This window comes from Erithacus rubecula, assembly GCF_903797595.1.
Source record: "Erithacus rubecula genome assembly, chromosome: 13".
NCBI classification, from domain to species: domain Eukaryota; kingdom Metazoa; phylum Chordata; class Aves; order Passeriformes; family Muscicapidae; genus Erithacus; species Erithacus rubecula.
Window position 1 is genome coordinate 12149344 of NC_136665.1, and position 27999 is coordinate 12177342.

Sequence of the window (27999 nt, forward strand, 5' to 3'; positions counted from 1 at the left end):
CCAAATAATTCACTTTATTGGAGCTCAAGATTTATAGAAAGACAGTATGAGCAGCTCTATTAATGGGAAGGTAAATTCTGCAGACTGGAACTGGTATCAGCTTTGTCTGCATCTTCATTAGGCAGGAATATTCCAGTACTGAGCAAATCAAGAGCTGTTTTTAATTGTCAAAACAGATGCACTTTCTAATATACCTTCTAATCAAAGAGAACAACTTGTTCCTAAAAACAAAGGATCATTATTTCACCATACATTTTTGAGTAAAGTTGGTTGTTTTGGGTTTTTTGAAGGCACTATATAGTTACAATACACTGAGAGAGGGTTCACGGTGTGGTGGTGGTTTTTTTTTTCTCAATCGTATAGTGGATTTAGAAAGTGAATAGGAAAACCAAATGAGAGTTTTGATGCTGTCAAGACACTTCAGGATAGAAAATGGAGAAGCCTGGACCACTCCTGACTAGATCGTCTCACAGCAGCAGGTACCACTCAGCGCTGTTGGCATCTGTCTAATTGCAAATGGCTGGCTGAGAATCTTTCATACTTGCTGTAACTGCAAATAAGCAACTGATTATTAATTCTGATTAGTCATTACTGATGCTTCATAAATGTACTGCTGCACAAAGAACAGGAGGAAATGTGTGCCCTTCACTTGGAACATGGTCTTCATAATTTCGATAGCGTGTTGTGCAGAAGTGGCTTCAAATACTTCTCGTAGGCTGGGCTCATCTGTTCAGAAAGAGAATGTGGAAGAGAATTAATGGCAATTAAGAAGGGAAAGGCTATAATTTTTTTTCTTAAGAACAGTCTCTGAAATACATAAAGCTGCACTACTTAAAAAAACCCCAACCAACCAAACAAACAACAAGCCACTAGCTACATCAACTATGTGCAACATCTTTTTCTCTATAATATGTGCTGTCCTTCATAACCAGCACACCAAATTCATGGGGACAGCATACTATTTAACCTCAGAAAATATGCTTGGACTTGAATGTTTCCTGAAGGCAAATTTTGTGTTCATCTGTGGAATTTCAAAGGGACACCGATTACCACAGTAAAAATCTCACTCAAGGCCAATTGAGTTTTCAAACAGAGCAATGCATATTTACATCACAAAATTTTACATTACTGCACAGTATGGATGAATTGAGAAGGCAAAGTGCCAAATACCCTGAAGAATCAAATTGCCTTGTTTAACATTTACACTCTATCTGGTTAAACACACTTAAAACCCCAAGTTTTGCACTAGTGAAAATATTTGTGTAACAGAAAATACCCTGCATTTAGTGCTGTTCCATAATATGGAAACACTTCTGCCTTATTCTGTGCGATGTGATACAAATCAGTGATAAAAAGAGAAATTAAAAGCTCTTGTCTCTTATCTGTATTGCTTTTGTTAGAAGAAAGGCAGTTTCTGCCCTGGAAGTTGCCCTACCTGGTTGGTGGGTGACCTCTGAGCCCACTCGTAGAGCCGCTGGTAAACGTGCCCGTCGTAGCTGCCGAGCGCGGAGTTCAGGCTCTTGTCCGTGAAGTCAAAAGCGTCCACCAGTGGCACAGCGTCCTTCCTAAGAGCACAGGGGTGACATTCCTCTTACTGAGAGGGTACTGCTTTGCAAGATGGCAAAATAAAGCAAAGATAAACTTGGAAGCCAGTTTCCCAGCTTTCTCCTGGAAAAGCTTGTGCCAGTTTTTCTCTTTGGGGGGAAAATCCCACTTGTTGTGATTCCTCAGAGACATCTCTAGCTGACCCTGCCTTGGCAGGGAGATTGGATTAGATGATCTCCAGAGGTCCCTTTCAACCCTAATTTTGCGATTCTGTGGAGTTCTACTAATGCCCTGAGTTGTCTGCACTGCTGAGTGGGTGTTTGCAGGGTCTTGAAATCACTCAGGTTCCATCCCTAATTCAGGACTCGAATCACGTCAGATTTTTTCTCAGTAGTCTCTCGTTTGTTCTTTTGATTTTTGTCTTTGTTTCATTTTTCTTATGCTGTATGTGTGTCTTATAAAATGGAGTAAGGTTTCTACTCAACTGATGTGAAGTTGCTCTGCTGATCTCCAGCCTTCATCTACCTTTCAGTATTTCTATTACCTCATGAGGTGTTGAGCTCTTCTACTCATGTCTGTAAGAGCAAAACAGCCCTGACCATCCAAGGGCCCATCTAGCCCAGGGGCCAGTCGGACAGCATGGACAGCCAGAGCACAGGCAGCATCTCCTAAGCAGGAAATAGTTTCTCTTTCCTCATCCTCCCATCATCCTGGGTGTAGGAAGTTGTGCTGGCTGTACCTGAGGTACCAGGATGTAAAGTGATTTGCTCAAATGCTGGTATTTCTATCCTCCAGTTCTTTTTGGGGAAGAGCTGTCTGAGAGTTTAGGAAAGGCTGGGTTTTTGCAACAGACCAGGAAATGGTTATATTCTTTCTACTAAAAGTAAATATGTAAATACTCCATTCTTGAATCCTGTTAACAAGGCATGGACTAACAGAGAAATTGCAATGAATTCCAAAGACAACGTTAGGCTTTTGAAAATGTTGTGTTAAACTTATCACTTAATTCAGATTCTGCTGTCAGTTCTGAAAAACCTTGCTGTTTGGCTCAGCCCTGTTCAGCCCTTGCTTATAGTGTGTTCTTGTTATCTCCAGGTGGCTTAGGTAGAATTTTACATAGAGTAGCAACTCCTCTGCACCATCAGTTAATATGTTCTAAACAGCACTGAGTAGTGAAAGCTGAACCCTTTGTCAAAGCCTCTGTGAGTGTTTTGTGGAAAGTGAAAACCTTAACTCAGAATCCAGAGCTGGTGATAAATGGTGTCGAGCAGATGCATCTGAAGTAGCTGTAGGCAGGATTGTTTGGGTACCAGTTGCAGCTCAGCCATGGCAACAGAGTAGGCTGTATTAGCTGTGGCTTACCAGATTTTGCAATGTGTAATGGGTTGCTGTGGCTGCCTCCTGCCAGTGTGCTCTGACTACATATTTTCCTGCTTTCATTCTACTGCAGATGGTAGAAAGTGTTCATGATTTCTTCATTTATAATTTAAGATTTCATGTTACAGAACTGTAGAGATTGCAGAGGAGCTGGAAACTTGGGTCTGTTTTGCCATGAAAACAAGCTCTGAGTAGATGTTTAAATCAATTTCTAGTGCTTCCAGGTAATGGAAATAAAAACTGGATGAGGTGAATTGACTGTGGAGATGTTGCCATAGGTACAGCAGCACCCTTTTACATCTAGCACAGGGATAAACTGGATAACTCTGTGTGTGTCCTGCCAAAGCAGCTCACCGAATGACAGCCAGGAGGTCCAGGTAGGATGCTGTGACCATGTCCATCTGAGCTGCAGATGTGTATCCATCATGCAAGAAGGCTCCTGTATTTGAGAAGATCCCATGCAATGCAAAGAGGTCACAGAGATGTTTCATAATCTTCTGGATGCCAGCCTTGGTCTCGAGTTTTTCCACAGTTTCTGCAAAGTTTTTCACTGCAATGTAGTGGCAGTGAGCCTGGAAAACAAATGCAATCAACAGTGAATGCACCTCAAACACTTTAGTAGGCCAAGTGACTCAAATGTTCTTGAAGAGAATATAAAACCTTTTCATTTCCCTGGCACTTCTCCAGTCTGTATCCTTTGTTTGCTGGGTGACCAGGCCTTTTGCATTCATGGCTTACAGCGACAGCAGAAGACAGAATGTGTAAACAGTCAACACCATGGTATTTGTAAACTCCAGAAAACTGCTTCAAGAATCATGCTAGTACTTCTAAATAGTACTATCTAAATAGTTCTGATGAATATCCCAAAGAGTTTATGTGAAGGAAACACAATGGAATGTGCTTGTGTTGAATCTTGGTTGTACATCAACAGGAAAAACTTCTGTTGAAGACCCTGGGCTCATGGTACTTTGGGATTAGTGTCTACAAGGCTTCAGCTCTGGAAACACCCACTATCATGGGTGTTTACTTCCCACTTCTGTGGTTTTAAGTAAACTGGTAATTTTGGGTCACACACCAGTAAAAGTGTCTGGCCCAGAAATGACAGAAATACTAGCAGAGGTGCAGAGATGAATTAGGCTGACCCCACCTGTCTGTGGGGTGACTCTTGCTACACTGACACTGCTGTGGGTGGTTGGTGGTGCTGGGATCTGTGTGGGTTCACTCCCCCACTGCACAGTTCCCTTCCAGCCATAGGTGTAAGCATGGCACACCTGCACTGCAGCTTTTCCTGCTGGCACAGTGAAGCAGCAGAGGTGGAGGCCAGTGTGGACTGCAGAACCTGCCTGAGAAGCTGAGTGGCCACTGAAGCAATTAACCCTGTGTGGAGTCTGCCCAGGGGGAGCTGGCAGGTGTCAGTTCATAAAGTTGCCATGCCACATGTGTGGGTGAATTTCCAGGGAAGGTATGGAATAAGAAGTAAATATAGAATTGCCCCACGAAGGCAGCAGTACATTGACATTTTAAAGTTAAGAGGCAAACTCAAGGGGTTTGGATGACTTTTCCTGTTCCTGAAATTTTTAAGAAACTTTGGGGGCCTGGACTCTATTTTCTGAAGAGTCTAGCAGCAACACTGATGATATCACAGCCAGGCCTCTGCTTATGTTAGGCTCTTCAGAAATAGTTAATGATGTTAAAATAAGTTGTGGATCTGCTGGGAAGGGAAGGGAAGGGAAGGGAAGGGAAGGGAAGGGAAGGGAAGGGAAGGGAAGGGAAGGGAAGGGAAGGGAAGGGAAGGGAAGGGAAGGGAAGGGAGGGGAAGGGAGGGGAAGGGAAGGGAAGGGAAGGGAAGGGAAGGGAAGGGAAGGGAAGGGAAGGGAAGGGAAGGGAAGGGAAGGGAAGGGAAGGGAAGGGAAGGGAAGGAAGACCTTCACCGTAACTGTAGAGGAATTGCACTTATTTGTATACTTTAAAAAGAATTTTGGTTTTTGGAGATACAGAACTATCAGCAGATTTAGTTTTCATTAATATTTAGGGTTTTCTCCCCTCTTTCCTGCTTGATTTTGTACTAATTCACTCTTGTTTTAGAGAACAAGTGTTGCTGTCTCAATGTTACTTCAGCTGAAAGCATCTCTTATAAATTTGATTTATCTTTCAGCAGTAGTTAACATTGCACTTATCACTGGCTTTCACTCTTTTCCCTGCAGTTATCCTTCCAGCAGATGGAAGAAATACCAATCATGTTTCATCCTTTGCTGTGACTCCACCAGCTTTCAGTGGAGTGGCTTTAGGAAGACTCCTCTGGGCATGTTGGATTCTTATAAAAAGATGAGTGTTGGCTGGAGATGGTGGGTTTTTGTTGCAGGATATGGCACGTCTGATTCTGCCAGTAGTGGCAGCATAACTGTGAATGCATTTTCTCTCCTTTTCATTTATCCTAGTCTTTTTCCACTTGGCCTATACAGACAGCAAATTTTTCAGATCAGGAATTGCTTCTTACTATGACTTTTCCACCATGCAGACCAGTGTCACTCTTTGTGGTGTTTCTTAGATGCTAACAGGAAACAATACACAGCACTGAAGCTTTAAGCTAATCATGCAATTCCTATTGCATATTGTTTCATAAGGACAAACATCAGATAAGCAGATAAATTTTGCTAACCTTTGCAGCCTGCACCAGCTGCACTGTGCACTGGTTCCATGCATCGTGCTTTTTGACTCCAGACTGAATCAAGTCCTGTAGTTTTGCTGCTGTGTTGCTTGTGAGCCTGGAAAATTGAAAAAGCATAAAGCATCTTGTATGTGCATCCCACATGCATGAATTTGCACTTGGGAGTTATGTGTGACTGAAGGGCAAACTGGCATTTCTGACATCTGGAGTTATCTACACTCAGTATGAGTGAACTTAGATTATGCAAAATCTAGGCATAAATTTTGAGAAGAACCCAGACCATTCTGGTACTGAAGGATTTCTGCCTTCTCAGCTTCCAAGGTAGTTTACCAGGGGTTTGGCTGAGCTTTTCTTGGGTTGTGTGTGTAAGGAGTTTGCAAAACAGTAATACTGGACTGCTGTTACATGATGTTTCTCCTTTTTTACACAGGGATTCAATCCTGTTTCCACTGATGAAGCTTTTTGAAGAGTGACTGTTTTTACACTGGTTTCAGTGACAGCAGGGTTTGTCTTTCTACCTGATTTTCAGAGGTGACACTTATACAGCCCATAACTGTACATAATTCTGAGACCATTTTTATTTATGCTGAGTTGCTGAATGTGTAGTTGAAAGGCTACAGATAGAATGAGAGGCTTTGTTCTTGCTATGGTGTAAACTGAAAACAAACATCACTTTCTCAGGTATGTGAAATTTTTAGATTCTAATATAATTGCTCAGGGTCCAATAAAGACTTTACTGGTTGGCAACTAAGTGATATGGTCTGGGATTCACTTCAATAGTGCCACCAACTCTGTGGAATGTAGTTGTTTGGTAGCACATGGCTTAAAAACTTCTGAGTGTGAAAGCTTCATACTGAATATCTGACATGGCTGTTAATCCTATGTAGCCTTTTCTTTTTCAGGAACAGATGGTGCCAATCTTAGTTTAACTTATTTTATTTTACCTTCCTTTAAAGCAAGGAAGAAGCTGAGCTCTTAACACATTTCTGATGTTAAAGAGAGAAATCCCATCTCCCATCCTCTGTACTGACCTGACTGCCACATGTTGATAGGCCTCAATGTAAATATCTGGACGGAGAAAATCCAACTTGTTCTTGGCTGGACACTTCCCATGTTTCACTGCAGCCAGATAAGTGACAGATGGTGGCACAGGCTGGCCAGCACTGGCTGCCATGAAGCACTTAATCAGGAACCTGGGAAGAGGGTAACAGTCAGAGCAGGGTATGATGGTGATCTCCTTGCAGCAAACACATGCAAAATGTAAAGTGGGTTCAGGTGAAGAGCAGCAAACTGTGACCCATCCCATCAGTGGCCCAGAATGGATTTGAACACATAATGACCTTTTGTTTTGCAAGTTAATCACAATAACCTGATCTGTGGTGGGTCTCAGGGGTAGCCTGTCTGCCTTATTTAATACTACACCAATTCATAATGATGATTTTTTCAGCAGAACCGTGCTGTGGCTATTAGCAGTCTCTGCAGTGTGGTGATTAGATACATTATCAACTTTGCAACCTGAGTCTCAATGCTCTGGAGCTTTAATGGTTATCTGGTCTTACCCTCTGTGATCCCCAACACAGTCACATTATGTTAACACATGTGACTTTGGAGAGAGTTTACAAGGATTATTCCCTGCTCCCTTATATTTTTGGTATGAGCTAGACTGACCAGGTCTGAAATTAAAAGGGTACAGCATTTCTCTTGACCCTGCTGTCGATCTTGCAAAAAGCAGTAATGAGTGAGTAATGGCAGCATGGCGTTATGTGGTGGCTCTGGCCCTGGGAAGTACCCTGGTTTTCTCCTAGTAAAAACACAGATTATTAAAAGTTTAAACAGCTGTAGTTTCTTTATCCTATATTTCATCTACTCTTGATAATCATCAGTCTGCATGTTTGGAGGAAAGTGATGGAGCATGACTCATCCACTTTCAGTATTCAACAACTTTGCTTGCTCTGAATTGACCCCACTATACCAATATTGTGTTACATTTTATCATTGTTACATTGGTTGCTTAAAAAATTAACCACAAAACTTTACAGCAATACCTCTGCTGCGCTACCAGGCAAAGAGGAAAACGAGGGTATGCAGAACAGCACCTGCATACATCCCCAAAACAAAAACAGAAGAGATAATCCAGTTCTCACACACTTCCATACTTGTTAGACTGAAGACATGAATAGTTTATATCCTGAGCTGTATTTTTAGAAGGTGCTGTGAGAAAGGAGTAGCTGGTTTTACTGGTTTTGGAGAAGAAGTGGTAAAGGCTGAATAAATGAGGGCGAAGGCTTTTAGATGAACACATTTGAATTGTTACCTGGCAGTTTGCAGGAGCAATATGGTGTTTTCCCCTTCATAAATACAAGAGGCAAGTATTTTGGTATACAAGGAAGGCAGTCCACTCAGCAGGGAGTAGCCATGGCCCCCACAGGCCCGCAGACAGATCTCTACTCCTGCAGTGCAATGCTGAGTGATCACAGCTTTAAAACCTGAAGATAATGCATGGAGCTGTTAAAAAAAAAAAAAAAAAAAAAAAAAAAGAGAGAAAAAAGCCAAGTATTACTGGTGGAATCCTCAGAATAAGGTCCTTTAAAAAATTTTGTGTGATACCTGGGCATGAAATACCTGTCAGGTCCCCCTTTGTGTGGTGGTAGCACCCAGTTCCCTGAGCCTGGCCTTTGGTGTCTCTCTGGGATGCTGCACATGCTCCTGCTGGGCACACTGTAGTCAGTTTATGCATTTTTGGGTTTCTCTCAGCCAGTTCTGGCTTTGGCCACTTTTGTTCAGAGTGTGTTTTCATTGCAAGCACCCAATTGCTTGGAATATTCTGTTCTGTCTAAAAAGTCACATTTTTGGTGTTGGCTCAGACGTATGTGCACGCGCACTGTAGATCAAGTTGTGTAATAACACTTTGTGTCATCAGCTACTTGGAACAAGGTTCTGGACATGCTTTTGAAGCACTTTTCACTCTGCAGTGGTTCCCAAAACAAAAAGTTTGGGGTGGTAGAGCAAATGCTGTTGCTGACTGTTGTGGACCTGGGACACATGATTTGAGCTCTCAGTGCTTCCTCTCTCTCCAGTTCTCTAGTGGTGAGAGGAATGCTTGTCCAGTTTGCTAAAATACTTTAACATATAGAGAACAGAAGTGCTGTATGAGTTAATCCTGCTGCAGCTCACCTCTGGCAGCATGTCAAAGTTCTTCCTCTGGATCTCTCTGTATCCCCTGTTGAATAGCTCCTGCAGGTAGTCGTTGGTGAAATAAAAGGCATAGGCTGCTGCCAGCTGGGGCAGCAGTTTCTCTTGCTGAGTCTGGTAGTCAAGAATTTTTGCTTCTTGCTCCCTGTTGGAAGACAGCTGATGAAGCAGGGAAAGTGTGGACATGAGCATAGCTACTGTTACTTTACCTGCTGCAGAACGAAAATAGCATTTTTCATTACCAAGAAACAGTGTGTGAACAAGACTGAACTGACCGTGTGGCAGCAAATCTGCCCAGCTTGCTGAGCTATTGGAGAAACAAACCCCAAAAAGCCAAACACTGTAGAAAAGGCTCTGTGTGGTCAGTCAGTACAGAGGGGAACAGGGACTGCAGGAGAGGATGAGAAGGAGGCCTTCAAGGACAGCAAGTTGTTAAGTGTTCCAGGAATGACAGTGGCATTGCACCCTGATAAACTTTGGTTTTTTAAATGGAATTTTTGTGGCCTCGTGCATGGAAATGTTTCCCTGAAAATATTTGAGTCTGAATTATTTAAAGTTTCCTAAGCTGTTTTTGGATGTTCTTTATCACTTCTGCTGTGGTTGGTACATTTAGGGCTTAAATCAATGGAATTGGTTATTACAATAGTTCAGCTGCTGTGCTCTTCTGTTTGGCTTGTGTTTGAACCAAACCATGTTTTCACGAAGATCTTTCTGCTTTTGAAAGGAGATTTAAATGGAAATCTTGGTAATCCATTCAAATTAACATATCTCTTTAAAAATAATGGTGATTCAACCCTGAATGCAATTCAGTGCTTAAAGTGTGAATATTAGATTTCTGGATGTTGGAAAGTATTTTAATGTCACATCCACTAGTAGGACACTAGGGAATAAGAATTCAGCAACTTGTCCACTTTGTCTGGATTTTCTTTGTCTGCTCAGTTATGGGATTACAGTTATAAAAGAGTAAGATGCCTGTGTGAGCCCCTGACCTATTCAAAGTATGAAACTTATCTTGGAAAGAACTGTAAACATTCTCTTGTACTTTGACTGAAGCTCGTTAATGTAAATAATGGGGAAGCAAGTTTATCATGCCCTGTCTGGGCCAGGAAATCAGCCAGTGATAGGCTGAATGATAAGATGAAAAGAAGACATACAAACTGGCATGGGGGAACAGAGTGTACAGTCCCCTTCCCAGCAGGAAGCATGGCATTACCCAGGCTTTAGCTTGGACTGGCGGCGAACCACCGAGTAGCGGATGGCGATGGTGCAAGCCTTCATGAGGGGCGTGAGAACCTCGTCGGAAATGAGCGAAATGCGCACGGTCGTCATTGTGAAATAATTGATCTTCTGTGAGCCCTGCCTCACGTAGGTGCCATCTGGTCGAACCTGGAGCAGAGAGAGGCTGTCAGATGCTGCCTTACTCAGTACTACTATGGTTGTGTAATCGCTATGCACGGAATAAAATGGACATAAAAATCCTTCACTGAATGCAAACACTGTCTTTATGTATGATGGGTGAAAAACATCCATTTGAAGAGACAAACTCTTACTATTTCTGGCAGAGGTAGGTTCTGCCTGCCCATGATCCCCAGCTTCTGAATGTGGAATTCTTGACACGGACTTTCATTTCGGATTCGGGTACCTTCTGCCCTTGATAAAACCTCAGAGACTTGCTGACACTCAAAGGAAGATTTTTGTCCCAAATTTAACACATCCCTGTTGTCTCTCTGTCTGTGAAATGAGAGTCTGATGGAAAGTTTGTGATGCGAGTCCACACATACCTCACAAAACTTGCTCAGCATGTTCTCCCTGGGGACGCGCACATTCTTCAGCAGGAGGTAGCCATTGTCAATGTGCTCAAAATTCATTTTGGGACCAATATCTCCTGCAGTTATGCCTGCAGCAGGAAAAAACAGAGCCTGCTTATTTCAATTGAATTTTTTCTCCTAATTTTGTGCCAGGATGGGGATCTCAAGAGAAGGGCATGGTCAGCTCTGCTTTTTCCCGAGCATGGGTGATCTTGCCTAAGAGGTGAAACAGGCATTCGAATGCCTTGTAGTAATTTGTTTCTATGATCCATTGATAGCTGGATCTGTGCTGGCTGGGGTTAGAACTGAGGTGTTAATGCAGAGATGCTCAGGCTTCTGTTTATGTCCAGGGCTTGGTCTGGATATGGTGGAGGATATGCTGAATTTCCCTTCAGATCAAAAGGTTGGGGTTAATCATAATTACGCCTTGGCTATCTCTCTTGGCTTAGTTTTGGCAATTGTAACTCGCCCTGGGCCCAAAATTTTAGCAAACATTTGAGTGCAAAATAGGCAGAGCACCTGCACAAGTGCTGCAGTGTCTGAGGTTGTTTACCTGGGCAGAGGGAATGGTCCTGAAGGCTGCGTATCTGCACGATGAAGGGATGGATGCCATAGCACTTCCCGTGGATGTACAGCTGAGCAAAGACCACTGTGTGGGTTGCTGATCTTCCCACTGTGAGAAGAAAAACAGCCCCATTCCCTTAAGACAAGTTACACCACAAACACAGTTAAGAGAGGTCAGTACTAATTATGTGTTAGGTCTTAGGTATGGGTCAGCACAAGTATGTGCTGGAAACCTAAATCAGCCTGCTCTTAACTCTTAGAAGCTGCACCATCATTCTGCCTCTGTTGCTGCCCATGAGGCTTGGATTACCAGTTTTGTAACAGAATATGAGAAAAAATAAACAGTTTGAGCTAATGAAATGCTGAGAGTGGGAGGTGCTGTCACTGTTGCAGTGACTCCAGTTATTTTCTGTGAAATACCTTCCTGAAGGAAGCCAAGAATTTAACTCGAATCCTCTATACTGATGACCTCCCTGCAGTTTTTGGTTGTCTGAGTATTATTTACAAAAAAAGAGAAGATTTATTTCTGCAGAGGCAAGAGCTTTCCTGAGTGAAGTTCTTCAGCCTGCAACCCAAGGGTTTTTGTAAATTATGGTGGCTCCCTTGTGGCCTTTGAACTTGGACAAACTCCTTTCTCTTACTTGCTTTTCCATGTGAGTTATCTTCTGCTAGCACCTGGGCCCTCAAATCCAGAACTTAACCAGGGTAGATGGAGTAAATGAAGAAGGCAAAACCCAAAATATTTTGTGTGGTACTTACTGTCTCCAGGCCACCACTTCATGGCAGAGATCTTTGGTGTGTTCAGTATAAACTCCTGAGTAGCAGTGTCAAAGACGGCTGTTGTTTCCAAACCCTGAAGATAAGTGCCTTTAAAAAAAAAATTGAAAAAAATCTATCCATGTATTAATCTCCTGATATATCCCAGGGATGGAGTGAGTGAAGGATCCCTGGAAGCTGGTTGTGGGTATTACCAGGGTTTCTGCTTTGAGGACCCAACCACACCCATCCCTGTAAAGGAGTGACAGTTTGGAGTCAAATTGCAATGGGTGTTTGGGCTGCAGCCTTGTGCCATACAGAAATGCTGTTTTCCCTGCAGCTTTACCATGTCCCAGTTCAGTCTGTGCATAGCTTCCAATGAGCTTGTGCTGGGTGGCGAGAGGAATCCACTTGGCAATTTGTTTGTCAGAGCCCAGCACTGAAATGCTTCTCATGAAGACGCGGTGCAGGAGGAACGCGACGTCTCCTGACAGTGCCCTGCAGAGAAGGCACAAGGGGTGTTTCAAGGGGATGAAGTTTCAGGCATGTGATAATGAGGCAGTGGCACTGCAGCGGTCACCAGACAGCACCACCTGCTGCCTTTTGATTTCTGCCTTGTCATACCTTGCCCAGCATCAGCACAGCACTGCAGGAAAAGTGCCCTTCCAAGCTGCTTTTGTCTCTCCCTTCATAACAGAGTTTGCATGTGTTGCTCACTCATTTCACTTGGTCTTGGAGGAATTATCTGTTCTGACTATCAGACACTTAGGTAAAAGCATGACCCAGCTCCAAAGCTCCTGAGCCTCTCTGAGCATTTTGTATTTTTATTTTACTTCATAGGATTTTATTTTCTTGATTATTTAAGTCAGATTTTGAGGCTGAACTAAAAGAAAGAACAAAAAAGCACCCTACTTGAAAAACCCCAAACCCTAGCAATTCACTGTAAGGCATATTAGACTGAATTACACATGTAGGTATCTGGGACCTGGACCTCCTGAACCTCCCCATTCCCATTTGGGAGAAACACCATGGTATGTTTGGTTTGTTGCTGTACTTTTTGCAGTTTGTTTGCTGCCTATTGCTGTCAGTGTACAATACTGAGGTTCACGGATATTTGTCCTAAATTGAGATGTTATCTTCTTGTGGAAAAATTCAAACACATCCAAGTAACCCCTGGTTTATTATCTGGTCAGATCCTTTGCCATCACCATCTGCATACATCCTAAAAAGCACTATTCCAGAAACTATGTATGGGAACTTGGGTACAGTGATTTCCATGGTACAAATGAGAAATTTATTTAAGCTTTTTTTGTGTGTGTGAGAAAGAATAAGAAAACACGAGGAATATAACTATACCCTCTTCCTGGGATTCCTTAGAATATGGTTGAATCACCTCACAGATACAGGTACATGTACAAGTAAGTGGCTGTGCTGTTCTCAGTAGCTGACTGGCTGTTAGCACATTGCTTTACTGCAGTGTTGTAGAGAGCATCTCCTTTCACATATATACCTTCTGTTGTTAACAAATGACTCTGACCTTTCCTCTAATACTGGCCCTGAGAGGAAATTAATCATGCTGAAACAGTGTGGGGGGGAAATATGAACAAAGAAGTTAAAGGGAAATTGCTTTGATTAACAGAAAATGACTTAATGAATCCTTGACAGCCTGGCCAGAAATAACGTTCCTTTAGCTGCAATTTGAAAAGCTGGATTTTAAATTGTGTAAGTGATTCACTGTGCCTGGCACTGGGAGCCAGGATTCTGTCATAAGAGCTTGGTGCTCACCTGGAGTTCCATCAGGCAAGAGCTGCCCTGCCAGACAGCTCTGCTCCTAATCCTCAAAATGGGACAACACAGGGCTAGTCCTGCTGCAGCCTCTGGCATCAGGGGGCCTGATAAAAGCACACCTGAGTGGGAGAAGGGGTGGGATTTTTTTTGTTCTGAGGGAGCAGTGGAGAGCTGCTTTTTAATGGGAATATAATATCAGGTCCAAGAGCTCTTGATTCCCCCTTCATTAGTTCCACTCGCTGTGAGTGGTGAAGAGCTCAGCATAAAAAAATCGTCTTTCATATGATGGGGACAACTTTTTAGCAGGGTCTGTTACTGTAGGGTAAGGGATAATGGTTTTAAACTAAAAGAAGGCAGATTTAGACTAGGCATAATGAAGAACTCATTTTTATTGAGTGTGGTGAAACAGTGGCACAGGTTGTCCAGAGAGCTGGTGGATGTCCCCTCCCTGCAAACATTCCAGGTCATTCTGAGCAGGGCTCCCAGCAACCTGATCTAGTTGAAGATGTCCTTGCTCATTGCAGGAGGCTGGACTAGATGACCTTTAAATGTCCTTTCCAACCCAAACTATGTTATGAGTCTATGAAATGCCAAAAATTGGCTCTGAGAGTCAGCAGTGCTGTGTAAGGGACAGGCACTGCACTTCTGGGTGGCATTTCTGAACCTGCACCTTCCTCCTGGGTATGTGACCTCACCAAGCAGACAGCGTGCCCTGGGCAACAGCCAGCCAAGAGCTGATTGAGCAAAGGGGGAAAGGAGGGGCAAGTAAGTGAAATGTGGAGCTCAACCCCACACAAAACGTTAAGAAAACTTTTAAAGGAAAGGACTGTGAAAATACTTTCTCATTTACCTACAAATTAAGATGAGGAGATTTTTTTTTCCTTTAATAAAATATGTGTTGTCTAGATACACAAATTGTAATCTTTAATTTATTTAGAAGTCAGTAATGTAACTGAAACAGCACCACTTCCAATTCTGGTTATACATTTAAAAGTATCTAAGGGGTGGTATGAGAGCTGCAGAACAAGTAAGGAGGTTCAAGGAGTAAGATTCAAGTGGAAATCTCATGCTGTGGTTGTGAACTGCTGTGATTTATCACACTGTACCCATGTGCTGCTCTCTGAGAAGTTCCTGGTCATGTACCACCATTTTCCCTTTTCCCAAGTGTGCTGCTTAAGTAAAAACCTGCAGCACATTTTTATCCAAACCTATTTTGTCAGCTGTTGGCATTTCTCAGCCTTTGCTAAAGCTGATTCTTGTTGGCATACAAAGCTTTAAAAAAAAAAATAAAAATTGTAGTTAAAAAAAAAAAATAAAAATCACCTGTAAATGTACTTATATTCAGGTCCATCCTCAGTCCATCCCATCTCATGCATCTTTTTCTGGAGATGAACAGCCTTCCTGACTGCTGCTTCATACCTCTCATTCTGGGTCTGGAAATACTGATTTTCTCTGCTAAATACAGGGTCAGATTCGATAGCTTCCACTGCAAAGCAACACAGAACAGTTGGTTCTTCTGGGGCTGGGGAAGTGCAGGCAGTGCCTTGAGCCATGTTAGGGAAGAGCAGGCAGGACTGGACTCGTGGATACTGATGCTGTGATTTTTAGGGTGCTTGCAGACAGGTTTTGTTTTGCCAGTCCTGGCTCCCATGGCTGTCACATCTGACTCTGAAAAGCAGCGAGTTGGGAGAAGCAGAAGGGGAACTGAGTGGGCCTGAGAGAGGAAATGGTGATGCTGCAGGGTAAGGCACCCTCACTGGTCAGGGTGGGAGAGGTGACTGCTGGCAGAAGATGCCAAGGATCCCTCTACCTGCAGTTGCTGTGAGGGCAGTAAGGGATGTGAGCTGCCCAGGCTCTGGTGAGCTGCATTAGCCAGAGGGTGGGTTACTGCTGGAGTCTGCTGTGTGTCCTGCTCAGGATGTTACCAGCCCACTGCACTGTTGCAAAACAACTCAGTCACTATTTCTGTGTCAGTTTGAACACTACCCTTGTCCATTTTGCCTTAAAATCTTGAGTCTATTGATGTGGAAGGTTATACTGAATGCCAGTGGCACTGAAGAGGGTGATCCCAGTGGCTGTGCTGTTTTCCTTTGGTTAGTGTAATATGGATATAGTTACAGAGAAATAGAGAGGGTTTGTTCCTGTTTCTTCTGAGCAACAGTCATTTTTGGCACACCCATCACGAGTGAGAGCAGCTCAGTCTGGTTGAGCCAACCCACACAGAAATTCCCCACCTGGATGGGCCCAACGTGCCAAGAAGGGAAGCTGGATGTGGTTCACACGTGATGTGCATTTCTGCACAGCAGCACCAGCCCCTGCATGCATCTCCCTTGCACATGGGTATTGACCCTCAGTTCTTGTATTCCAGTTTAACCAGTATTGCCAGAGACAGGGATGGGAGCGGGGAGGAGGAACAGCTTCAGACAGCAGGAGTGGCTGCGGAGGAGTCATATTGATTTACATGAAGAGAAGGCTCCAGCTCCACACTCCCACTTTTTAAAGAGATGGGGGATAAGCAAATGCCCAGGAGCATAAACCCCACTGTGGTGCAGGGGAGGAGCAGAGCAGCAGGACATAGGCCTGGCCTGTGCCAGCCCCCCAGGGCCTCCTAAGGTCACTCACCCACTGCCCTCCGTATCCGCGTCTGCTCTGCGCCACCGTCCAGCAGCGCTGTCAGCCTCTCCACGCTGAAGGAGGCTGTTTGCCTCTCGCTGCTGAGGTCGGGGTTCACGCTGCCGGGCGCTGAGCTCTGCCAGGACTTGCTGGTCTCCAGCAGAGCCATCCTGGAGCCTGTGCTGCTCTGCAAAGGGACTGGCTCCTCTGGCACTGGCACCCCTCAGTGGATGCCTGATGGAGGTGTTGGCACAGCGAGGAGTGGTTCTGGTAGGTTGGCCGAGATGTACCTGCACGAGGGTTGCATGAATATTATTATATTATTATCTTGTCCTCTTTGCAATGAACTGTGGAGATTTATGGCACTTTAAAGTACTCACACTGCAGGGTTTATGACATATTTTAAAACATAGAATATTTTTCTTTTCCTAGACTCTCCTCAATATTCTACGAGAAGTTCATGCTGGAATATCCCACAAGTATGTGTTAATGTCCACAGGAGTTCCTGGCCCAGGACTCACAGGCACTGGTGGATCTGTCTGTGCTGTTTCTGTCCTTGGGGCTCAGCTTTACATTAACCCCTACCCTAATGTTAGTGAGATTGGTCACAGGACACTAACAGAAACAAAAGCCGTGGTGAGTAGAAAATAAATCATGTTTTTCCCTTAAAGAGGCTGTTGCCTTTCCAAACATCAGATTACTTTAAGAAACACAAACTCTGCAAATCACTGCAAACATGCTATTAATTCCTGCTTTTTCTGCCATTCAGGCCGTTAGTCGGAGGTGTCTTGCTGGAGAGAGAAAAGCCTCGGGGCAGCACCCAGGGCTGGGGTAACGCGGCGCTGCCCTTGAGCCGTCACAGGGAGCGCGGGGCTGGCGCCGGCGCCGCCTCGGCCTCGCTTCCTCTTCCGCGAGGCTGCGTGAGGAAAACGCGATTGTTGTGTCTCCGTGCAAGCGCAGCCCCCCACGTACCTGCTCTCGGCGTCTCCCGCGGAGCCGTCCGGCCGCTGCTGCTGCCTGGGCCGCGGCTCCGGGCCGTGTGAGGGGACCTTGGCCGCGGGGACCTTGTCCCCGGGGCGGGGGGCGCGGCCGCGGCTGCTCCAGCGAGCGCTGACCCCTGCAGGCAGCACAGTCCCACGGGACAGTCCCACAGGACAATCCCACAGCACAGTCCCACAGCAGAATCCCACAGGCCCTGCGCTGAGGGGGCTCCGCGCTCCGCACAGGGCTGCTCCAGCGAGCGCTGACCCCTGCAGGCAGCACAGTCCCATAGGCCCTGCGCTCCACACGGGGCTGGTCCTGATCCCGCTAAAGGCAGCTGGCGCGTTGGAGACTGCACTTACAGCTCCGTCACAGAAGTGACACCCTGCCCTTTTCCTGGTGTTTCTAATGTTGGTTTATGTTTTCCTAGCGTGCTCCGGGTAGAGAGCAGCACGCCTGGGGCTGGCGCTGCTCTTTGCCGGGGGTGCTCGGCCGGTGCTCTCAAGGATTCCCCAGCTCTGTCCCCGAGGGAGCCCGGCCCGGGGATGTGCTGCCCTCACCGCAGCAGCACTGACCTTGTCCCGGCTGGTGGGCAGGAGATGGGAGCTCGCAGCCCTCGCTCGCCCTGGCTGCAGCAGGTGAGAGATTCCTCTCTCCTGACGGGAGAGGAATCCAGCGAATCCCCCTGCCCAGGGCTGACCGATGGGTCTGTGCTGCCACCGCAAACTGGGAACGACAGGGAACACCTGGGGTTCGCATGACGGAAAGCTTGCTTTGACATGGGAAGTTAAGCAAAGGTTGGGAAATCAGATGTAGTTTCGGGTAATGATAATTTTAATCCTGGAGCTGAGCTTGTTGAACCAAGCCCAGCAGCTACGAGGAGCAGCAGTGAGTGAGGGCAGCCCGCTGCAATGCAGTGAGTGGCTCAGGGGCAGTGGAAGGTGTGTTGGAAGGTGTGTTCGGGATCACTCTCAGGGATTAAAGATGCCATGTGGCTCCATCACACTCCCAGAGTGACAGGGTGTCCTATGGATATGCCTTTTCTGGTCTGTACTGCACAGTGTCACATCCCACAGTAACTTGGGGTCATGAGTGCTTGGGAGGCAGTACATCCTTCTGAAGTGCTCTGTGGGATTTTTCCATTTGTTCTTACATTTACTTCTGCTGGACTCAGAGGTGCTTGGCCTTGTGCTTCTTGACTGCTGCTTGTAATTCAGTGATTGGATCTGGCTCTCTTGAAGGGAGGATGAGGGATGACAGATTGGAAAAAGCCTGAATCTCTTTGCAACCTGATGTTCGTGCAGGTTTATATCAGGGCAGGCTCAGGTGCTGCCTGAGGAGGTCATTGCCAATCTGTGTTAGTGAGGTCTGAGCTGGAGAGCCACCAGAGCTGCACACCCAGCTTGGCTCCAGGTGCCTGTGGATGCCCAGAGATCTCATGGGCTGTGATGAGAACCAGCAAAACCCCCAAGAGCACCTGGTAATGGTGTGTTGGAACACACCCTCATTATTACATTGCTAATAATTTTGCATTTTTGCCCATTTTCATTAGGCTGGATCTCACCAGTACCATGGATGATTCAAGATTTCATATAATGCTTTCATCAACACAAAACTGTTCAGTCTTTGGCAGTTTTAGATCATTTTGGGAAATGATCTAAGTGTGGAGAAATACCTGGGATAGGCAGTGGGGAACTCCTGGGAAGGGATGTTCAGCCAGGGCCAGTCTGAGGGTACCACTGACTTAAGGAAGAAAACCAGAACTTGCTATTTCTTAGACAGCCATGAGGAGTAATCAGGCAGTAAAATGCAAGTGTTCCTTGACAAGAAATTTCACTGCAGCAAATTATCTAGGAGCATGTCAGGAGTGAGTGCATAGGAGAAGAAATCTCAGCATGACCTGGATAAAGAGCAAAGCTGGCATTGAAAACTCTGGCAGTCAGAGAAATCCCAGGCAATGGAGCAGTTTGAGAATAGCTAAAAGGTTTTTATCTTTAAAGAGCAGAAGTGATTGGTTCTTACTCTCTTCCACAGAAGAGGAACTGTCATAATGAACAACTGCCATTGGCATCCATGCATGGAAGGAGGTGTGTGATCACTGTCAGGAGTTTTGGGGCACATCCCATTGAAACCTCACTGCCTGAGGCTGGGAAAGGTTGATAAAGCATTTTACAAAGTCCTGTGTGAGTGCCCTGGTCTCCTGTCTAACCAAGGACCCAGAAAAATTTGTCCCTTTGAAAGGTTTATGCCAGGAAATGAAGTACACAATCTGCCATGGTAGGGCAGCAAGGCAGCTGTTACTGTGAGCATCAGAGAGGTGGGAAGATGTTTTGTAAGCCTGACCTGAAGAACAGGTTTGGAGATCTCACTCCCAGTGAAGAGCTGACTGGCCACACCAGTGCCATAGGGTGTGGAGAGTCAGGAACACCTCCCAGTGTGGCAACCCCAGCAGATACCTGGTGTAGAGAAATGCATCCAAACACCACCTCTGCCTTGCTCTGAGTGGGATGTTGGTATCTGTGATGATAAGGTTGTTGCTAATGAGACAGAGAAGTTCTTTTCATTTGCTTTGCTGCAATCAGTTTTAGTCCTGGCTCTCAGGAACTGTGGTGTGTGTATAACCTGCAGATGTGATGTGAAGCATCATCTCTTTTTCTTATCTACTAAATCTGCAGTCTTTGGTTGCTGCTAAAATAACTTTAAAATGTTTAGAAGCAATTAAATAGGCTCACTAGTGTAATGATTACTTATCAGCTCAAAAATGTGTTTTTAAATTAAATCCAAGGATGTGTTTCTTTGGCTTTGTGTGGATTTTACCCTGCCAGGCAGGTGGGCATCCACAGTCAGTTAGAAATCAGATTGGAATTTCAGTGCACAAAGCCTGATTCACAATCTGTGTGCCCTTATACTTTCATCAAATTGAGATGATGTCTGGGGATAAGCACTGGATGCAGTGTTGGATGCAGATAAAACAAAGAGCTCATTGGTGAGCTAGTTAACATTAACAAAGGAATTGGTGTCAGACTTCAGTGTTTTTTATGTTCATTCATTTTATTTGGCTGATATCTGTTTGTATCCTTGGAGCTTTTTTAGTTCCTTGTGGAAAAGAGCAAAATATACAATCGTAATTTAGTTTATTTCTTCAGAAGTGTCCACATTAAACAGTGAGTAAATTCAGAAGAGGTGCATGACATACAGTTTTATATAAATGTATAAGCACCAACACAGAATACAGACTATATACCACATAAACAACATACACAGTGCAAAAAATTGTCTTCCATCAATACTCTGATGATCTGTATGTTCTGCATACACCAGTTTAATTCAGGAATATGTTTTAGGAGCACGGGGAAAAATTAATGCAAAATAAATAGAGACACAAATATACCCCAAAATCTTCCTGGTGATATCTACACTGGGTTTTTAGGGTGCCACCTCCTCACTGCTGTTCCATGAAGCACAAGAACATCGGTGGAAGTTGTATGGGCTCTGTGTCTGAGCCCCCCTGGGGGTTATCATTTTGGAGGGGTGAGAAGAGCTGTGCTGTAAAATGCTGTGATGTTTAATCCGGCACTTCAACACTAAAAGGATCATTTTCCATGTGTCTCTCCGAGGGCTGGAGCCTGGAGCTCTGTCTGCCCTGCTGTGTGTCCCAGGATGCTGCCTGAGCTGCTGCCCCTGCTGGAGGCTCCTGGCTCACAGCCTTGGTGGGCAGCTGGCTCGGGTCTTTCTGCTGTCTCTCCTGCTGGAGGGATTTCCTGTGACTCTCCTAGCCCAGCCTGAGTTAGGACAGTGTGAGCTGGCCCTCACCCTTTGGGACACCTGCTGGGAATGACCCAGACACCCCTTAGCACAATGGACTGAGTTGTGTGCAGCCTCCCTCTGTGCTTGGTGGACACCACATCAAAGGGAGGCACCTTGATTTATTTTTCCCCTCCAGATAATAATTGAACACTTCAGAAGAGCAGCAAAATCCTTTCTGCCTCTCCACTGCTGACCTTACTGGATGGCTTCCACCCAAGGACTTGCATAAATGCCCCTGTCCCAGCCCAGGTGAGCTGGTAACATGGATTTCACTGGTGCATATGGAGTGACAGATTGCCTCTCCTGGAGTGCCTTTCCATCTGTTGCAAAATTACAAATTAATTTTCTGATTTTTTTTTGAGCTGTTTGATCAAGGTTACTTAATCTGTGCCATAACTCCTCATAAAACCTCAGCCCAGTAATTCTGGCCTCTTGCTTACACTGATGTTACCTGTGGAGTAGCATGCAGCATTCTTTACAGCTATATACAAGCATCCTTAGCAACACTTCTTTATCCTTGGAGAAATTTGGCTTTTTTCCCCCCATGAAAAAATACTAGATGCTGCTTCTTCCTTATGGTTTTAACAATAACCTGCATAAAAATCTTCATAGTTGGAAAGGCCGTTAATAGATCTTTTCAAATCTTGTTTGACCCATAGTGACAATATGCACTGGATTTCTGAAACAAAATCATGTTTAGAATAAGCATATGAGCAAGAGCCTTAAAAACTACAGCAGAGGCAGTGCCATGAGCTCAAGGACTGAAGCTGAGTTAAAGTCCTGTCTGTCACAGAAGCTCCATAGCTGTATCACAGCTCTGGACACGTGATGTGGCTCAGATGTTTCACCCAAGCTGCCAGGTCAAGCAACAGCCCTATAAAATGAAACATCCCACTGGACCAGGAGACTAGAGAATGGATTAGTAACTTTTTTATAAATATGCATAAATGCCCAGTTTCCCTTAAGTTACATATAGATCCACAGATGTGGATAATAAATGTTGTTTAACCAGGTATTACCTGCCCAGCTGATGAGGTCTGCTGAGGCTGTTCAAGAGCCAGGCAGTTGGTGAGTTATGCTGTTCAGGCTTTGTATCAGGGTTGATGTGAGAAGCAAGAAGCTGAGATATTCCTGAAAACACACTTCCAGCTCTAGATGTGGATATCCCAGGGCACAGGTGCCCCATAAGTATGACAGGTGCAAATGCACCATCCACCTCAGCTTGGCCATACCAGCAGCAAGAAGAGTTTTAGCTTTGTAAAGTGGCAACTGCAATGAGGCAGCTCTGACCTCAGAAAAGGGAATGAGAAGCACTGACAAGTAATTTTGCATCTGGACCTATGTGCCCTGTATTCCCTGGTGCCCACAGGTACCAGCTGCATGTGGAGTGGTTAACAGGACAGCTGGCACTGGTGGGACATGACCACATCACCCCTCTCAATCACAGGGTATTTATTTCTTGTGGTCCCTATGGTAGCACATGTCCAGCTGCTGGGGAAGGGGATAGAGCTCAGTAGTGCAGGGGCAAGCAGCAGTTTGTCTGTCTGCTGCCTGGTCACTGCACACTTCATGGACACCTGTGCTGGGAACACCCAGCCTTTGCTTTCTGCACACAGCATTTGCCTACCACTGGGGAGCTGATGGAATAGCCCAATGTATTTTCTGCCTGAGCATGGAACTGCCTAAAAAGCCACTTTCAAATGGCTGAAATGCTGTTTAAAGGTTCTTGTGAAGTACAGCTGCACCTGCCTGTGCTGCACTGGCAAGGGCACACAGAGGTTGGTTTTTCTGGTAGTACAGGTGTGCTGCTGAGACACACAGCCTCAGCCATGCTTGACCTTGGGAAAGACATTATGGTGACCTGGGCTGTTCTCAGTAATACACAGGTTGTCCCTTTTAGTTACCAGGTTTCTAGGAGCTGCAGCTGCCCTCTTGTCCCCTTGTGCCTGGCAAACCTGCCTCCAGGAAGAAGCAGGACTCCCCCAAAGCTGTTCCTACAGACTTCCCTGTTTGAAATATTCACTGTGTCTCTAGAGTTAACCAAGAGTTAGCTGGTGGTTAGTGTGCACCCACAGTTTGGGGGGAAAATAACACCATTCTCTCTGCATCCACTTGTGTGAATACTTTGGTGAATACTGCACTTTTTCCACAGTGATTCCCTCCTGGTTTGGGAAAACCTTTTCAGTGCCTTCTACTGGAGCAAGTGTTAATAACTGCAAGTAGCCCCGATGGCGTGGCTGGGAATGTCCACCATGTACAGAGATTTCAGTGGGGGTGTTGGCCCTGGCCTTGGTCAGATCCCTCTGGGTTTTGGCAGAAGTTATGCTGCTTTCTCGTCCCCTGTCACCGTTGATGTTCTTCTCAGGTTTTCCTTGACTTTAATGAATTCTGGTGCATGGTCTTCCTGCTTCTCCTGCTCTTTCTCCAGCTGTAAGAAAAAATTCATTGTGCACATGAAAGGAAAAAAGGGCCATCAGCTTATGTTAAAACAGAAGGCTTCATTATTGCTGGGTCCAGTTATTATTTCCCAAAACTGAATAAGAGTGTAGTGCATGTGTCATGGCTCTATTTTACAAGCCATCACACCAGACCTATGTTCACCCTTAGTCTCCTTCTGTCCTGCTGAAACATTAATTTTTCTTTCCTCCAGGGAAGAACATCTCCATCAGAAAAGAAGGGTATGGTGTCACTTCAGAGCTGACATAGGAGAGGGAGGAAAAGGTTTGAATCCTTCCCAGCAAAGGAGGCCTGTGAGTCTGGAAAAGCTCTCAGCATTAGGTATTGCCTAAGGTGAGATAAGTCATTGTACTGCCTTACTTTTATATGTGAAGTCTTCATGGATTGTCCCTAAACCACCTTGTTTCATATTCCTTGTTTTCTGAGTGTGCCAGGCTTTGATTTTCAAGTGATCTCAGCTTGATGGATATTGTTGTTGTGTTGTTAATGAAACAAACTGGTTTCATCCATTTGCAGAGCAAATACTGGCAAGTAGGAGAAGCAATGACTTTATTCTTGGTGGTAATGAACCTGCTCACTGCTTGCACTGATTTGGGTAAGAGGGCAGGCTCAAAGCACCCAGGGCAAGGCTATGCTGCTGTCAAGTGCACAGTGAATATTGCTTTCCCCAGGCACAGTTTTGGCCAGGGTGCATGCCAGGAAATGTTCCCCAAAGCAGTTTGGGTAAGATTGCAGATTGTTTCTTTCAGCACTTCTGCAGCCTCTCAGCCTGCACTTCAGGGTCTTGAGCTCTTCTGTGGTAGGAGCTGCAACAGCTCCTATGCAGTTTAGGGTTGTCTGAAATGGAAAAAAACCCCAAGGATACTGTGTGAGACCCAGAGGAGACCCAGAGTGAGTGCTGTGTAATGGGGGTCCTAGGTATAAACGTGGTGGATCCCACTGTGAGGATGGGAGTGCTGCAGCTGTGAGGGGCAGCAGTGGAGGATGTACTTTGGCTCCTGTTTTATGGAGGGGTAGCAGTGCTATATCTTGGGTTGAGCCTCAGCCCACCCATCTCCCCTGTGCCATGTGGTTAGGATAACCCAAGGATGCTAAAAGCTCAGTTCTACCTGATCCAGCCTCTGGTGCCTCTTTAATAACTCCTTTTCAAATGGAGACTGCAATTTCTTTGCCTCTTCCTCTTCCTTCTTCTGTTTGATGAGCAGGTCTCGCCGTCGGTGCTCAAGCACTCGCTGCAGCTCTGGCTTGCTCTCCACACCCAAACCTCTGTGGATAAAAAGCAGAAAAATGAGGGCCAGAGCATCTATACCTGGAGTGTAACCACTGCCAGCCTGGCAACCCCAAAACTTGGTTTGGTCCTAAATGGGAACATGGGACACCTGTGTTCCATGAGATCCATGGGAGATGCACAAATCCATCCACAAGGTTTGAGGGTGTTTGATGATGCCTTGGGCTGCCTGCTTGGGCTGGGCACATGTTTCTGTTCCTGTATGGCACATTTAGTGTTTGAAGTTCTACTGATCCCATTGCACCGGGGTACCACAGCTTTCTGTGTCGAGTGTGGAAACGGGACCTTCCTCAGGCTCCTGCTGTTCCTGTTTTTAACGGTGTCAGCTGTAGATTCAGCAGCGTTGAGAACATGTGCAGTAATGCCGACTTTTTTCCCACCAGCAGGGGTAGTCATTGGGCTGCAGGAATTGTCCTGGCAGCTCCTTCCCTCCCTGTACATCCCATCTGAAGTTTTGAAGCTTTGCAGCTTTGCTCATCTGAAGCTTTGCTGCGGAGCTGAGGGCCGGCGATCCCGCTGCTGACATGGATAGTTTGGATCAAGAGGCCAAAAGGAGCTGTGCTTTTCTCCTGGAAGCTGGAGGGTTTCCTGATGGTGCAGGTGCCTGACTCCCCTTTGGCCACCTGATGCATCTCAGGATCCCCTGTTCTGTGCAGGGATCACACAGCAGGGCCATGCAGGCAAGGCATGAATAAAGTGTGGTAAAGAGATGGAAGGTGTTCCCTGAACAAATTTCAGAAACTCCACACTTTGGATATTGCCATACCTGAACTAGTTCCAGGTGGTGTTTGGTGTTCCTGTGGGTGCAGGTCTGTTGAGAGGAGGGGACCTCGCCAAGTTTGTGCTAAGGGCTCACCCAGGGTTTGCACTGGGGACTGCTGTTCATGTAAAGCTCCTCCTCAGCACCAGGAGGTCTCTGTTGACCAAAGGCTGATTGGTTTTGCCCAAGGTTGTTTAAAGTAGAGGCATCAAACCCTGTTGGCTATGGATTTCTTGGCAGGGTGGCAGGTGTGAGGTGGTAGCTCACATCACAAGAAGCTGAACTGGCAGGCAGGAGAGAGGAACCACCCTCTCCAGATCTAGCAAACCTCTGCAGTGTCACAGCATGGCTGAGGCCAGTGCTGGCATCCTTCCAGTACCACTTTTAATGATTCTCCTTATTGTAATTTCTTTTTTGCCTAATGACAGGACAAAGTTCACAGCAACATCAGTGAAGGCAGCCATAGCCTTCAGAGCTTTCATGATGGTTTTTGAATCAGGAACAACTTAGATGCTGCAAAATTGCTTTTCCCAAGGCTTGAGAGAAGGAAAACCTGCCTTGGCTTGCTGGAGACACAGCTTGCTATGTTGCCTGTAGATTTGTTACTACTCTTTGATTTAATCAGCCTGTGTTAGTGCCCAGAGGTGTTGAGTAAGATAAGGATTTTGTTACACAAGCTGCTGATTTCAGTTGCTTCTCCCTGCTGCTGGAGGGTGAAAAAACAACCAAAGCAGAAACAGGAGCAAGTCATAATTCCTTCTCTCTCCCCTTCTCCACTCTCTCCCTCTGTGGTAATATTTAGTAGGAAGCTGGTGGATTTGAGAATGACAAGAAACCAGCAACAATGGATGACTTTCTGCAGTAGGGTTTGTTTCACGTATTTGCTGAAAAATACTTGGGAGGTCACAGCCAAAACAGGTTTAAACTGGTGCTTGAGAGGGGCCACATGAGCAGGTAGTGCAGAATGTCTGTGGTGGAGCTGCCTCCTGCCAGCACCTGGTGGCACAAGTGGATGTGACACAGTGGCAGGCACAAAAGTGGAACACAAAGATGATGTACTTTGTGTTTGCCAGTGTGAAGTGCAGCTCTGGTGCTGCAGGGTCTGCACCTCCTTCACCTCCATCCCTCTCTGCTGCTTCCATTGCAGGGGTTTCTTGTTCCTTTGTTCCATCATGGTTAGACTGGAATAATGTTCTGTGAGATCAAAGACAGTGCTGGTGGGTGACCCTTTAAACTGAGCAGTATCACTAGGGAGGAGATGGTCACTCTCAAGCCAGAGATTTTTAAAAATATCTGGCTGGTATAGTGACATGTGCCTTGATGCCAGAGAAAGGTCCCTGTAATTCTTCTGATTCTGGGAAAATCAAATCAAACCCAAGCCCAGCCAGTGCCAGTATTGATTAATGCACCCTGCTGGCAGGCTTGATTGTTCACTGAATTAATATATGTGTCTGGTTCTTGTGATGACTGCAGTCCTTTAGAACAGAGGCTGTGCTCCTTTTAATTAGGCAGCCAAAGAGCTATTGTGTCAGGGTATTTCAGGGTGTTCAGAAAATGTCAATATAAAGCCAGCAGGTTTTTTGCTGTGCTTAAAAGCCACTGAGCAGAATATGATTTTATTGCATTGATGTTCAGACAGTTGCTGCAATGGAATGATGTAGTTGTAAGTTCTTAATCATTGATATGGTTTTCCTGATTTTGTATCTGTAGCCCCAAAGACTTAAATTGGGGTGATGGGGTAGGAAGGCAAGAATATGAATTCTAGCCTGTGTTTACCCATTTGATATTTAGGGAGTTGATGATTAACCTTGTACAGATGATCTCACCCCACTGCTACCTCAGCTTTCAACCTTCAAGTGCACAGTACATTGCTGGATCAGTGATGGAGACAGAAAAAACAGAAAACCTCCAAGAAACACCAAAAAGGGGCTGTAGGCATGCCTTGCATCTTCCAGTGCTTGTAACTCTAAAAAGTGAAGCCAATGCTTCAGGATGGCAGAGCAGGGCCTTTTGTTCTGCTTTGTTTTTTTTAAAGAAATGGTCGCATCAGAGAAAAGTACAGCAAAAGAGGAGAGGATACTGTGCTTGTTTGCAAGTGAGGGGATTTATCCTGCCATTCCAGCTTGCAGTCTGTCACTGGCACCTGTGCCTCAGCTCCTGAGCTCTGACAGCTCAGCACCTCCTGGACTGCTCCAGTGGCAGGCTGTGACCTCCCCTTACCTTTTGTGGTTCATCAGCAGCTCCCTGTGCAGCTCTTGATGGCTCTTGGAGGCTTTTACAGGATTTAGGAGCTTTTTAGGTTTGATGAGGTCTGGGTTTCCATCTATGTAGTCTGGGTGAGTCAGGATATTTCCACCATCTGGCCGCTCCCGCTGTATTTCCGTGTACATGGATG

The 27999-nt window shown here is 45.5% G+C and overlaps 3 protein-coding genes across 4 annotated transcripts in view; 1 reads left to right on the forward strand and 2 right to left on the reverse strand.

Moving 5' to 3' along the window:
• Positions 1–27999, forward strand: part of LOC306807302 (uncharacterized protein) — a gene marked incomplete at its 3' end in the record, with an annotated part of 38143 nt that overhangs the window by 865 nt on the left and 9279 nt on the right. Inside the window, exon 2 of the mRNA XM_079316711.1 lies at positions 23750–23877. Coding sequence (XP_079172837.1) covers positions 23750–23877 — 128 coding nt within the window. The remainder of the gene's footprint in view (positions 1–23749; positions 23878–27999) is intronic.
• On the reverse strand, positions 338–17506 carry ACOX2 (acyl-CoA oxidase 2). The gene is made up of 15 exons (XM_079316696.1): positions 17280–17506; positions 16321–16601; positions 15022–15184; positions 12257–12408; positions 11914–12021; positions 11144–11263; positions 10564–10679; positions 9996–10168; positions 8765–8927; positions 7905–8095; positions 6622–6783; positions 5582–5687; positions 3277–3494; positions 1436–1565; positions 338–726 (listed from the first exon to the last, which is right to left on the reverse strand). Exons 2-15 carry the CDS (start codon positions 16478–16480, stop codon positions 664–666), a joined length of 2025 nt encoding a protein of 674 aa, XP_079172822.1. The 5' UTR covers positions 16481–16601; positions 17280–17506; the 3' UTR covers positions 338–663.
• The window catches only part of FAM107A (family with sequence similarity 107 member A), a 28947-nt gene continuing 21281 nt past the window's right edge, over positions 20334–27999 (reverse strand). For both annotated transcript variants that reach the window (XM_079316710.1, XM_079316709.1), the window contains 3 exons: positions 27825–27999; positions 24666–24822; positions 20334–23527 (listed from right to left, as the gene is read on the reverse strand). In XM_079316710.1, coding sequence (XP_079172836.1) covers positions 23420–23527; positions 24666–24822; positions 27825–27999 — 440 coding nt within the window. In that variant the 3' untranslated portion in view covers positions 20334–23419. The remainder of the gene's footprint in view (positions 23528–24665; positions 24823–27824) is intronic.